Source organism: Phyllobates terribilis, unplaced genomic scaffold, assembly GCF_046119375.1.
Source record: "Phyllobates terribilis strain yellow unplaced genomic scaffold, ASM4611937v1 Scaffold_1__5_contigs__length_1240528914, whole genome shotgun sequence".
NCBI classification, from domain to species: domain Eukaryota; kingdom Metazoa; phylum Chordata; class Amphibia; order Anura; family Dendrobatidae; genus Phyllobates; species Phyllobates terribilis.
The window spans coordinates 201,894,983-201,908,453 of NW_027362761.1; the positions used below are offsets into that span (position 1 = coordinate 201,894,983).

Genomic DNA, 13,471 nt, shown 5'->3' on the forward strand with positions numbered 1-13,471 from the left:
AAATATGCATGTGGGTGGAAGATTACCACTGAGCGAACTTAGTATTAGGTCTTGTTCACAATGTGTGAAATTTCTGCAGGTTTTCTGTGTAGACTCCACATGGAAAGTCTGCTGTAAACTACAGTGCAATGTCAGTGGGGGTTTCAATACACATTTATACATTAAGGTCAGACTCCACATGGACTTTCAATCTTACCTTGTACAATGCAAGCACCAAGAAAGGAAGCATCAGCAAATGAACACAACAGACGCCCATGAAAAATGTCCCGCTTTATCTGAAGATACAAAAGATACCTGCAAGAAACAAAACAAACCAACTTGTAATATTTTCCATGAATTTATCTTTTTTCCAAGTGTAATATACCATATGTATGCATAAGTGATCAAATTGGGATTACATTTATTTAGGAATATGAAACATATCAAACCAAACCAAACAAGGATAATAATGGCCTGGGAGGGATATAATGAATTAGTATTAACAAAGTGGGGAGAGCCCCATACAAACCCCTCTCTATTCAAGCCATAAAACATTTGGCTTGAATAGAGAGGGGTTTCTATGGGGCTCATGTATTGCGAGTTATACACACTGGTATACATTCGTTAGATGACACCCCGGGGTGCCAGTGTCTCATCCCCTGATGACGGCGCACATGCGGTGAAACATGTTGGGGAGACTTGTGCTATAATATTTAAAATTGTCCTATTCTGCCAAACAGATGATGGCACCCCGCGGTGTCATCTAACGAATATATACCAGTGTGTATAACTCGCAATACATGAGACACATTAGGGACAAAAGTTTTTATACCCTTTTGCGTTTTTAAAATGAAAAATTAATGAAAGCTATGTTTTATGGCTTGAATAGAGAGGGATATAAAACAAACAAAATCATATTGTCCATGGGTACTACCTGCGCATAGACCTAACAACTGCATGGAGGTCTCATTTGCCTATTGAAAGAAGTTTCAATAAGAACTGTACTTTCAACAGATTTTGCATGAATCAATAGCACAGGAAAATATATAAAAAACCTTGTAATGTATCTTATCAGAGAAATCTGCTACCTTCCTTATATAGGAGTCACTCCTTCTCCTCCCTCCTACCTTCTGTTTAACTAATCTTTATTAACGGTTTTTAACAACAAAGGGGAGGGAAAACATGAATCCCAATCTTCATAAAATGACAATATGTAATATATATATGAATACATAAATTTAAGAATATAACTTTGAAGTTATAAATAAAGTATAACAAGTATAAGATTAACAAAGAGGCTAAAATAGACTCTAGATCGCAAGAAATGTAAAACTATGGAAGAGGGAAACGGAATTTAGAAGGAAAAATAAGGGAGGGAAAGAAGGGAAGTCAGGGAGCACGTGCACTGTGCTCCCTGACTTCCCGGGCATGCGCAAAGCGCCGTTCACATAGAGCGCGCTTTGCTTCATCCCGGCCCCGTCTGCCTGTGCGCTGCGCCGAGCACGGAGAGATAGGGCCGGGAGGAAGCGAAGCGCGCTTTATGCGAACATCGCTTTGCGCATGCCCGAGAAGTCAGGGAGCACAGTGCATGTCACAGGGTGTGATAATTAAGATTATAGGTGGGGATTTGGGGGAATAATAAGCACATAGGCGGGGATTGCAGAATAGAATTGATTAAAGCGCTTTTCTCTGCATTCAGACCTCTACTATGGGCCATACAGGTATGTATAGGGTTACTTTTCTATACCCTGTATGGCCATAGTAGAGGTCTGATAACTCCAAAGTGGTGACAGATTCCCTTTAAAACCGGGGGGCGGGGGGAGGGAGGGAAGAGAAATAAAGGAGCGGCTCCCTTCTACCTTCTGAGCTTTCCATTCGCTCTGAGAAAACAGGTAAAATCTGTTTTTCTCAAGTCGAGGGGGACTGCCAGCCCAATGAAGTGTCATGTTACATACCTTAGACTCGATGGAGAGGGGAGGGGGAAGGAAAAGTGAGGCGCAGAGTGAGGAAACAGGCAGAAGCAGACATAGAAAGATCATGTTGAGCTTTCTAACAAGTCTTTTTCCTCACCCCGCAGCAGGATTCATATATACACAGCTCAGTGCTGTAATATCCTCCACTCTGCTGCTGTTGTTTTTCTCTGTGTGCTAACTAGGGAATGAATAGCAGGAATTCCTCTATGTGGGCCGTGGTGTGTATAGGAGGCATAATGGCAGATAGTCTCCTTCCACTAGCTCAGATTCAACTACAAATTAAGAGACAGAAGCTGTAGGGGAGAAAACTGAAACTGGTGAAAATGCAAGATACAAGTGACAAAGTGGCCAGAAATAGTGTTATTCCTCACGTATGCACACTTAACAACTTATTCTGAAAAATTACTTTGTAAGTACAGTTGCTGTTTAAATTCCAAATGTCATTACTATGCAGCATGTAATTATTGGGTTCCTGATCAGGGATACTCCAGGTAGATAATATGCCATAACTGTACATGTTGGTGACAATTTAATGTGTACGGTGGCAGTCTGACTATTCACTAAGGTCTGCCATCTTCACTAAGGTCAGTCTGTAGCCATTTGCTACAGCTGCACAGTGGAAAAATTTAAACTGCTACAGAAACATCCACACCAACAAGAAGAGAATAGAGCAGAGCTTTGTATCAATACAAACATTTGTACAACTGCATCTCTCATCTCATCCCATGGCATTGGCAGTGTGGGGGAAAAGGAAGTTGAGCAGAGCTGATAGTGCCGTGAGATGAGAGCTGCAGATGAAAAGTTGTTTGTAATGACACACATTTCTGCTCTACTCCCCTCACGGATTTGTATTTACTGTAGATGCCAGCAGTGAGATCAGGGAGGAGAACATTTTTTTGAGTTTCCACACATAAAAATGCATGAGTAAGTTTAGAAATCCACAGGTAAAATCAACACCAAATATGAGACATGTGAACCTAGCCTAAAGGGATGACTCTCATATGTACTAATGAGGATCTGTTTCTAAACCTGAGAAAGCTATGCTCATACAAAGATGTCCAATTCATGCCACAAAACACGGACGTGTACTGTATATGAAGCTTATAAACATTTTCTTGAAATTGATGTTTAAGTCCTAGTAGTGTTTTGGTTTGTGGCCCAAATAAGATGACTGCATTCATGATATGTGACTTCAGCTATAAAACATAGCAGTCATGAGGGAGTGGGTAACTTGTCAGTTATCCTAAAAGGCTTCTGCTGCCAACATGACATTCCATATGACAGGCGGGTGCACAATTGTAATCCAGTGTGAGCTGTAAATGTGATTAGTTGCTACTTCTCATAACATACCATTGTTCGGCTGTCACTTCTACACTACATTTGGACAAGTAACTCACTCACATTCACTAATGAACGAAAGCCTTTTCTTATATCGTATAAATTTGAGCAACATGGTAGCATTTTCTACTTCAGGGGTTATCTAGGTTGTTAAAAACAAACAAAACAACATTGTCCCTAATTTAATGGGGCTGCCAATTAACAAAACTCATTGTCATATTCCTCATTAGCAGTGCCAAGAATTTTGAACCCCCTAACTCATGAACCCGAATCTTTTTCACCGGTCCAGTATTGAACCCCATATTCCCAAAGAATATGTACTCTTAAATGCGGAAAATATTGATAGGAATATTGTTTGCACTTTGACCTTTTAGTTACTGAAATCAGACCAAAAAAATGTCAAAATGAAGTTAAATTTGTTTTTATGTAACTTTTTTTTTTTTTTACTCTAGTCCTTTTCTCCCCTATTCCTAAACCTGGCCATAAAACTCCACATAAACATATGCTTAACCCTATATTCTAACCTTATCCCTAAACCTAGCCAGACATCAAACCCTAAGCCTTAGTTAGGGCTAAAAGTAGGAAAAACTGTAAAACATACAGTATTTCACATGCAAGGCGGCAAAGAAAATCTGTCGTGGATAGAACTCTAGTGCCACCTATTGGAAGCAGCAATCCTAAAAGTCATTATCAACTCTTTAACAAGCCTTGCAATATGACTTAGGATAAAAGCTAAACCAGAATCTCTGGTGTTTAGGGGTGTTGTCCCTCATCAGTGCAAAGTATGAGATCTGATTTGGCTGGGTGAGAGGCTTTGGACTGAGGTCTAAGGGGTAACATTTCTACTTGTGAAGAGTGACAAGCCATGCCTTGCAGGTCAGTGTGAGAAGACTTATAAGCCATGCATGCTCCTCTGGGAAATTAAATATGCAAATTGTCTCTTCAGAGAGGAAGAGGGCTAGAACTCTCCTCACACTGACATGCCAGGCTTGGCTTGTCGCTCTCCACAAGAAGAAACGTTAGACCCCCATTGCAAAATGTGAAATCTGGACTGACATCCGCAGCATAAATTGATATTTAACCCGCAGCCCTTTCTAATTTGAACAGTGGATATTTTATGCAGCGTTTGCACGAGGTTTCTTAAAATCTCATGCATTATGCTGGCAACTGTAAGACACAATTGATTTTCTGCAAAGGTATACACAAAGGAAAATCTACGGAATTTTTGTTACCAGGGTCTATACCGTCAACCAGCATATCAGGCATTGGTTTGTGTAAAAAGGACCAAACTGAGGGCAGCATTGTTATGCACACGCCCGGACTGACTGGCGTGTGCGGGTGTTGTGGTTCCACTGGACCATGAACCGGAGAGTGCCTGGAGGGGCGTGACTAAGTATCTGGCCGATCCGACCAAGATGGCACGACGGCATACGACGCCAGTGCACCAGGGAGAAACCGGGCAGAGGGACCAGGTGCTACTCCAGGTCAAACTCCGGACACGGGGGTTGACCCACACAGGGATTACTGGAACAGGCTGGTTAGGCTGGCGCACAGACTGGAGGGTATAGGCAGGCACGACTGGTATGCAGGCAGGCGGGTAAAGGCAAGCGCAGCTAGAGTGCAGACAGGGAGGCACTAGCAGGTAGGAACACAGGCGGGATAGGACCCAGTACACACTGGGACTCAGGAACAGGCAGGTTAGGCTGGCACAGACTGGTGGATGTAAGCAAACACGGCAGGTATGTGACACGCCCCCTGGGCCATATTCTTTAGGGGGAATATCCGGAGCCGGATCAGATGGGAGTTGTAGTCTTCCGAGTGGCTGTGACCCGGTCCGTGCCCAGGGTGTCAAACTCAGTTGTATGTGGCAGTCCTACAGATGTTATTAAGTTCTTTATTGTCGACTACGCCACCCGTTGTATTGCGGTCACTATGGCCGCCGCTGCAGCAGGGTCCGCTGAGGCTGATGGTGTAGGTGCAGCTTTTGATGGTATAACCCCCAACGGGTGGGGTATAGCCTCAGGGGGTCAGGTGCAGAGGATGGGGGTTGTGGTGGTGCAGCATAGATGTTAAAGGAAGACAGAGTCGGGTTGTGCAGTTTAGGGTATTTACTCACTGCTGATGTTCCGGTCACTCCAGCTTCAAGTGACCTCCCGAGCCGTGCTGCGTCCACCAGGTCCTGGATCCAGCCAACCCCCAAGCGAGTCCGGAGCGTGACCCTGAGCTCTCCTTCAGTCCTTTCTCTGGCCGTCCCCACTATTGATCCACCCAGGTCCAGCTCCCTCGGGCCTTCTGTTGGGAGACCCTTGGCCTTGGGTTCCCTGACCCTCCACGTGGTATGCCTTCGTGGTGGATGTGGTGGGTGGCCGTGGCAGACGCTGCCCACGGCCTCCGGTCTCTGGCTGGGGTGTGTTTTTGCCCCCACCAGCTTGGGTTCCGGTACCCTGATGCCGACTCTTCACCCGTAGCTTGAATTTGGGTTCTCAGAGTCCTCTCTTTGTCCCCTCTCTGGGTCTTTCTTCTCTGCTCCACTCTCTCTCTTTGGATCTGCTCTGCTCCTCTTCCTGACTCTGACAGACTGACCCTGTTCTCTGATGGTGCCCACCTTATATACACCCTCTATGTGTGAGCTCAGGTGACCAGCACCCAATGAGCTCCTATCTTTACCCAGGCTGCTCCCCCTATCTGCCCCTACACTACTTGGGATGTACCACCCCCCTCCCACTCCAGCCAGGAACAGACTCGGTTGTACCTGCACATTTCTAAGTGGGAGTACCGTCGGCCTGTTCCTCGGAAATGGGATGTATGTAGTGCATGCAGCCTACCGAGCTCAGATCCACACTCCATCCTTACCCGGGAGTGGAATATCACACCTCTGGGTTGAGGTGCAATACCCCTGTAGCAGCCGAATCCTCAGGGTGCTACATTCCCCCCTGGTAAATCACAGCACGTCCTCGGGCTGTAAGATAAAAACAACACCAAACATACATTTTTTTTCATAAACATAAACATAATAAAACATCATATAAAACTTTTCATAAAATAAAATAAAAAAAAAAACATTCTCGTCGCCTCTGGCTCCTCCTCCGGTCACTGTGCAACGTGTGACCGGGTAAAGTGCGACAGTCTCTCTGGAAAACTGGTTTTCCTATAAAACCGGTAGGGGGCGCTTTAGGACGCGCAACTATATACAGGGGAAGTGGCCGCTCTCAGTCCTCGGCCAGGTATTGGGGAGGAATGACCGCTCTCAGTCCTCGGTCAGTGGGAGGAATGACCGCTCTCAGTCCTCGGTCAGTGGGATTTAGGGATTAAACGGGTAACAGTTCACACTTGCTGGTCCCAACGGGGACTATATTTAGCAACAGTAACAGTTTCAGTTTCAGTTTATGGTGCCCCGACGGGCAACTATATACAGCTCCTGCTTCGCTGTACTTAACGACGGCGTCCTCCTGCTCTTTCTTTATTGTTACCTTTGGCTCTAGTTTCAGACCCGTCCGGGTCCTCTTGTTCTTCCTCCTCACACCGCAGCTCTTCCTCCGTCAGGCGATGCACATGGAGGGCGTAGGGTCCTTTGGCACACTTGTGCCGGGTGAAGGTGACCTCGTCCCCGATGTAAAGGTCACGACCTCTGTGTCCCTCCGGTAGGTGGGACTCAACGTCTCTCCTGGTCACGAAGACGTCGCCTAGGGTGCGGTGGTCTCGGATGAAGCCCCACCCATGCTGCATGTTAAACTTTATCACAGTCCCGGTGGTGCGGGGACTATGCGCTGCACGGGGGTCTCTCCTGGCCCGGCTCTTCTGCTCCGCGCTCCTTATTTGAGCTTGCTGTTCCCGGACCCGCCTCTCTCTCCGCTCCCTCTCAAAGTCCTCGAGCTGTTGGCGGCAGCACTCAGCACGCTCCGCTGCAGCTGCCCGAGTCTCTTGAGTGAACCCCATGAGATCTTCTCCGGTGGGGTCCCACTCGAACTGCGCTTCTGCTAGCGGGGGCGAGATCCTCTTTACGGGCTTTGGAGCCGGGATCAGGGGTTCATCCAGGGGTCTCTCTCTCCGGAGTCGGGGATGGTGGAACTCCGGTGGCCATATAAATGGCTGCCCATCCGGGCACGTATGCTGGGCGTACAGGTCCTCTCCCAGATGCGGCACTCTTGGTTTTATGGGCGCGGTGGTGGTAGCGCCCGGGTTGCCCGGGCCTTGCGGCCAGGCCTGGGGTATCTGGAAGGTAAAGGGCACCGTAAGGACGGCGGCGCCCTGGGCTACTTGGCCCTGCGACCAGGCCGGGGGCTCCGCGGAGGTAGGGGGCGCTGTTGGTATTGCGGCGCCCGGGGGTACTAGGCCTTGCGACCAGGCTGGTGGTACTTCCTGCTTGGTCACGCTCGGGGTCGAGGCGTGTGACGTCACAGGGGTCGCGGCTCCCGTTTGAGGCCTAGTCTGCGGCGGTGACGTTGCAGCGACGGGCACGGCAGGATAGACTTCGGGCTCTGCGACGGGGAGCTGGGGCAGGTACGCGGTTTCCCGGTTTGGGGTATAGACGTCCCCTTTACCTGCCTCCACTCGTTCGGCTCCCTTCTCGGCGCCGTCTCCGGCCTTGAGTCCTCCCGCGCCATCCTCAGAGGCGGTCTGTCTCCTCGTCTTGGGTGGCGTGCTCCGCTGACAGGTCTCGGTCTGCTGGGCCATCTCTCGGCTCCACTCCGCCAACGTCTCTCGCTGCACCCGGGCCATCCTCCGTGCGAGGCCCTCCAGCGCAGTCTGTGCACACTCCCGATCTCGGGGGAGCTGTGCTAGGACCTCCACTAGGCCTAGTGGGGTCGTTGTTTCCAGCAGGCTCCTGACCAACGGGTCGGTGCTGCTCTGCTCTCCTCCTGTTGTCTCCAGCAGGCTCCTGGCCAGCGGGCCGGTGCTGCTCTGCTCTCCCTCTTCTGTTTCTAGCAGGCTCCTGGCCAACGGGCCGGTGCTGCTCTGCTTTCTCGCCATCTCCGGGTAAGCTCCTCCGATATTCTTCTCCAGGCTTCTTGCCTCCGGGTGCGCTCGCTCTAGACTGCTCCAGGCGACACCCATCTTTGTTCTCTCCTTCTCAGTCCTCCCACTTCGAGGGCGGTCCCGGGGCCACTTGGTGATTGTCAGCTCCAGGGGCAGTTCTTTCACGCTGACAGACACCTCTAGCATCACAGTCTCTGTTGGTGGGGGCGGTTTCCACTTTTGGCGCCATTTTCGGTCCTGGCCCACGATGGGAGGTGGCCTCTCGCCACCCTCTGGCACGCCCATAATGGCGTCCGCTCTGACAAGGCGGGAAACCTTTGGAAATGGCGGGAATCGCTTCCCAGTGGCGGGAAACTCTGCAGATGGCGGGAAAAAGCTGTTAATGGCGGATAACCGGCGGGAATCGACCTGTGATGGAGTCCGATGGCGGGGACCCTCCGGAACCGGCAGGAGACTTCTTTTTGAGGTAAACTCGTTCTTTTCTTCAGGCACGCAGTACCCGGGTGTTGCGGGCACGTAATCCTGCCGACTACGCCAAAGTTGACGCGCCCCCTGGGCCATATTCTTTAGGGGGAATATCCGGAGCCGGATCAGATGGGAGTTGTAGTCTTCCGAGTGGCTGTGACCCGGTCCGTGCCCAGGGTGTCAAACTCAGTTGTATGTGGCAGTCCTACAGATGTTATTAAGTTCTTTATTGTCGACTACGCCACCCGTTGTATTGCGGTCACTATGGCCGCCGCTGCAGCAGGGTCCGCTGAGGCTGATGGTGTAGGTGCAGCTTTTGATGGTATAACCCCCAACGGGTGGGGTATAGCCTCAGGGGGTCAGGTGCAGAGGATGGGGGTTGTGGTGGTGCAGCATAGATGTTAAAGGAAGACAGAGTCGGGTTGTGCAGTTTAGGGTATTTACTCACTGCTGATGTTCCGGTCTGTAACGGGTCTGGGAGGCGGAACCTCTGAGCTACTATACAAGGGGGCGGCCCTTGTAAGGGAGCGGGTGGCAGTCTCTGGATGAACGGACAGGGAGATACGGCAAGTGATCAGGGCAGTCTCTGGGTAAAGGGTAGGTACGACCTGTGATGGCAGAGCCTCCGGGTAGGCTAGCAGGCAGATGGTAGATGTGTGCTCCCAGGTGAGCAAGCGAGAGTCTCTGGAATAGCAGGTGGTCACGGCACGTGACGGCGGAACCTCCGGGCTGGCAAGCAGGCAGGTAACGGAGAAGCGCTCCCAGGTGAGCGGACAAGAGTCTGAAGTAGCTGATGGTCACAGCACGTGACAACGGAGCCTCCGGGCAGGCAAGCAGGCAGGTAACGGAGAAGCGCTCCCAGGTGAGCGGGCAAGAGTCTGGAATAGCTGGTGGTCACAGCACGTGACGGCGGAGCCTCCAGGTAGGCAAGCAGGCAGGTAACGGAGAAGCGCTCCCAGGGGAGCGGGCAAGAGTCTGGAATAGCTGGTGGTCACAGCACGTGACAACGGAGCCTCCGGGCTGGCAAGCAGGCAGGTAACGGAGAAGCGCTCCCAGGTGAGCGGGCAAGCTGGTCCATAGACAGACTGACCGGAGTTGTAAGGCAGACCGTCGGACCTCAGGAAAGCAGGCAGGTAGCTGATGTGCGCTCCCAGGTGAGCGGGCAGGCTGGTCCTTTAGACAGACTGACAGGAGTAGTAAGGCAGACCGTCGGACCTCAGACTGGCAGACAGGTAACAAGTATTCAGGCAGGAATCAGGCAGGTAACTGGCAGGAAACTGGCAGGTAACTGGCAGCGGGACCTGAGGGCTGAAGCAAAGGTGAGACACAGGTGCAAACAACATTGCTCGGGCACCTCCATTTTGGAGGAGGTGCCTTATATATGATGAAGTCCTCCGGCCATTGGCCGGGGACTCCTTAGGACGGCGCGCGCGGCCCCTTTAAGAGGAGGGGAGCGCGCGCGCGCCCTAAGCACAGGGGCCGGGAAGGAGCGCGCGCTGAGAGCAGAGCGGGAGGAGGACGCCGGGAAGGAGCGCGCGCTGACAGCAGAGCGGGGAGAGGACGCCGGGCACGGAGCAGAGCGGTGAGGGGAGCAGCGTCCCTGCCTAGCAGAGGGCAGGGACGCCAGCGCTACAGTACCCCCCCCTTTAGGCCCCCCCTTTTTTAGGCCAGACAGAAATTTAGCTAGGATGAGAGGGGCATGGATGTTCTCCCGGGGCTCCCACGTTCTCTCCTCAGGACCAAACCTCTTCCAATCTACCAGAAAAAAGGTCTTTCCTCTTACCCTTTTGGTGGCAAGAATGTTCTCTACCTCAAACTCGTCCTCAGCAGAAACCGGAGCAGGAGGCGTACCTGTAGACTTGGAAAAAGAGTTAAGTACCACAGGTTTGAGGAGAGATACATGGAAGGAGTTAGGGATCCGTAAGTTGGCCGGGAGTTTCAATTTATAGGCCACCGGGTTGATCTGACTGATGACCTCCAGTGGGCCGATGAACCGAGGCCCTAACTTATAGGAAGGGATCTTGAGCCGGACATATTTGGACGAGAGCCAGACTTTATCCCCAGGACGGAATTGAGGAGGGTCCAGACGTTTTTTGTCAGCGTGTCTTTTCATACGCTCGGAAGACTGAAGGAGTGCGGATCGGGTACTCTCCCAAATGGAGGAAAATTTGCTAACGAGAGATTCCGCAGCCGGGTTGTCCACCGAGGTGGAGACAGGAAAAGGAATCCGAGGATGCTGACCAAAGACTACAAAAAACGGGGATTTGGAGGAGGATTCGCTCTCGTGATTATTGTAAGAGAACTCGGCCCATGGTAGGAGATCCACCCAGTCAGAATGGTGGGCATTAACGAAGTGCCGGAGGTAACTGGTCAGGTTCTGATTGATCCGCTCCACTTGACCATTGGACTGTGGGTGGTAAGCGGAAGAGAAGTCCAGGGTGACGTCTAGTAGTTTACAAGTGGCTCTCCAGAAGCGTGAGGTGAACTGTACCCCACGATCCGACACGATGTGGAGGGGCAGGCCATGAAGACGGAAGATGTGACGAATAAAGTCTCTAGCTAGCTCGGGTGCAGACGGGAGGCCTGGCAGGGGAACGAAATGAGCCATCTTGGAGAAGCGGTCAGCGACCACCCAAATGACCGTACAACCGGCAGAGAGTGGGAGGTCAGTTATGAAGTCCATTGCAATATGCTGCCAGGGGGCAGCAGGTACTGGGAGCGGAAGGAGGCGACCGGCTGGCAGATGTCTCGGAACCTTGTTGCGGGCGCAGGACACACAGGCAGAAACAAAGTCTATTACATCCTTGTGCAGGGTAGGCCACCAGTAGTGCCGGGAAATAAGCTGGAGGGTCTTCTTCTGACCAGCGTGGCCAGCCAGTTTAGACGAGTGACCCCAGTGAAGGATCTTCTCCCGATCAGGTACTGATACGAACGTCTTTCCGGGAGGGAGACGATTTAGACTCACGGGAGCCACCTGCATTACTCTGGCGGGATCGATGATGTGTTTCGGATCTTCCTCGAGATCAGATACCAGAAAGGATCGAGACAAGGCGTCCGCCTTGACGTTTTTGTCAGCCGGGCGAAAATGAAGGACAAAATCAAAACGAGCAAAAAACAAGGACCACCGGGCTTGGCGCGGGTTAAGTCTCTGGGCATGCTGAAGGTAAGCCAAGTTCTTGTGGTCAGTGTAAATTATTACCGGGTGAAGAGCCCCCTCAAGCAGGTAACGCCACTCCTCCAATGCCAGTTTGATGGCCAATAACTCTCGATCTCCTATAGAATAATTGCGCTCTGAGGAGGAGAAGAGTTTAGAGAAGAAGCCGCAAGTTACCATCCTCCCGGAAGAAGATTTTTGAGTAAGTACCGCTCCAGCTCCAGAGGAGGAGGCGTCCACTTCCAGGAAGAACTGCTTGTTGCCGTCCGGGCGATGCAGCACCGGGGCGGAAGAGAAGGCCTGTTTTAAGGAAAGAAAGGCTTCTTCTGCTTCGGGCGGCCACTCTTTGGGATTAGTACCCTTACGGGTGAGCGCGGAAATTGGGGCAGTCCGGGAAGAGAAGTGTGGTATGAAGAGGCGGTAGTAGTTGGCGAAGCCCAGGAACCGCTGAATGGCCTTCAGCCCCTCCGGTCGAGGCCATTTCTCGATGGCAGACAGTTTCTCTGGATCCATTCGTAGGCCGGTCTGAGAAATAATGTAGCCCAAAAACGGAAGCGAGGTCTGCTCAAAGAGGCACTTCTCGTATTTAGCGAAGAGGTGATTCTGCCTGAGCCTGAGCAGGACCTGACGAACGTCCCTCCGGTGAGTCTGGAGATCCGGAGAGAAGACCAAGATGTCGTCCAGGTACACCACTACGCAGGAGTAGAGAAGGTCCCGGAAGATGTCATTGACCAACTCTTGAAAGACGGCAGGAGCGTTACAGAGACCAAAGGGCATTACCAGGTATTCATAGTGGCCGTCCCGGGTGTTGAATGCCGTCTTCCATTCATCCCCTTGACGGATACGAACCAGGTTGTACGCCCCACGGAGGTCTAGTTTGGTGAAGATTCTAGCCCCCCTCAGACGATCAAATAATTCTGGAATGAGCGGAAGGGGATACTTATTCTTCACCGTGATCTGGTTTAGGCCTCTATAGTCTATACAGGGACGGAGAGAGCCGTCCTTCTTTTTGACGAAAAAGAAGCCTGCTCCCGCCGGGGAGGTAGATTTCCGGATGAATCCCCTGGCCAGATTCTCCTCAATATATTCGGACATCGACCGGGTCTCAGCAGCGGATAAAGGATAAATACGCCCACGGGGAGGAGTAGTACCGGGTAACAGGTCGATGGGACAGTCGTATGGTCTATGAGGGGGTAATGTCTCTGCCTCCTTTTTATTAAAGACATCAGCATAAGACCAATAAGGAATTGGAAGTCCAGGTAGATTAGCTGGGGTAGGAGAGGGACGGACGGGATGGACGGGAACCAGGCAGGTCTTATGACAGTCTTGTCCCCAGCGAAGGACTTCTCCGGTTTGCCAGTCAAGCACGGGTGCATGTTTCTGGAGCCAAGGCAGACCTAGCAAGAGGGCGTGAGAGAGTCCAGGCAGAACATGAAAGGAGATACTCTCAGAATGCAGCATTCCCACCTGCAGAGTAATGGATTCGGTGATGAGTTGGATGGGGCGTGGTAAGAGACCCCCATCCACGGCAGCCACAGACAAGGGTACAGCCAGAGGTTTGGTGGGGATGCGGTATTTCTCTACC

General features: G+C 51.3%; 1 protein-coding gene across 1 annotated transcript in view; it reads right to left on the reverse strand.

Moving 5' to 3' along the window:
- FRMD3 (FERM domain containing 3) overlaps nucleotides 1–13,471 on the reverse strand; it is a 268,446-nt gene that overhangs the window by 80,638 nt on the left and 174,337 nt on the right. Inside the window, exon 5 of the mRNA XM_073670912.1 lies at nucleotides 197–294. Within this exon, the coding sequence (XP_073527013.1) occupies nucleotides 197–294 (98 nt within the window). The remainder of the gene's footprint in view (nucleotides 1–196; nucleotides 295–13,471) is intronic.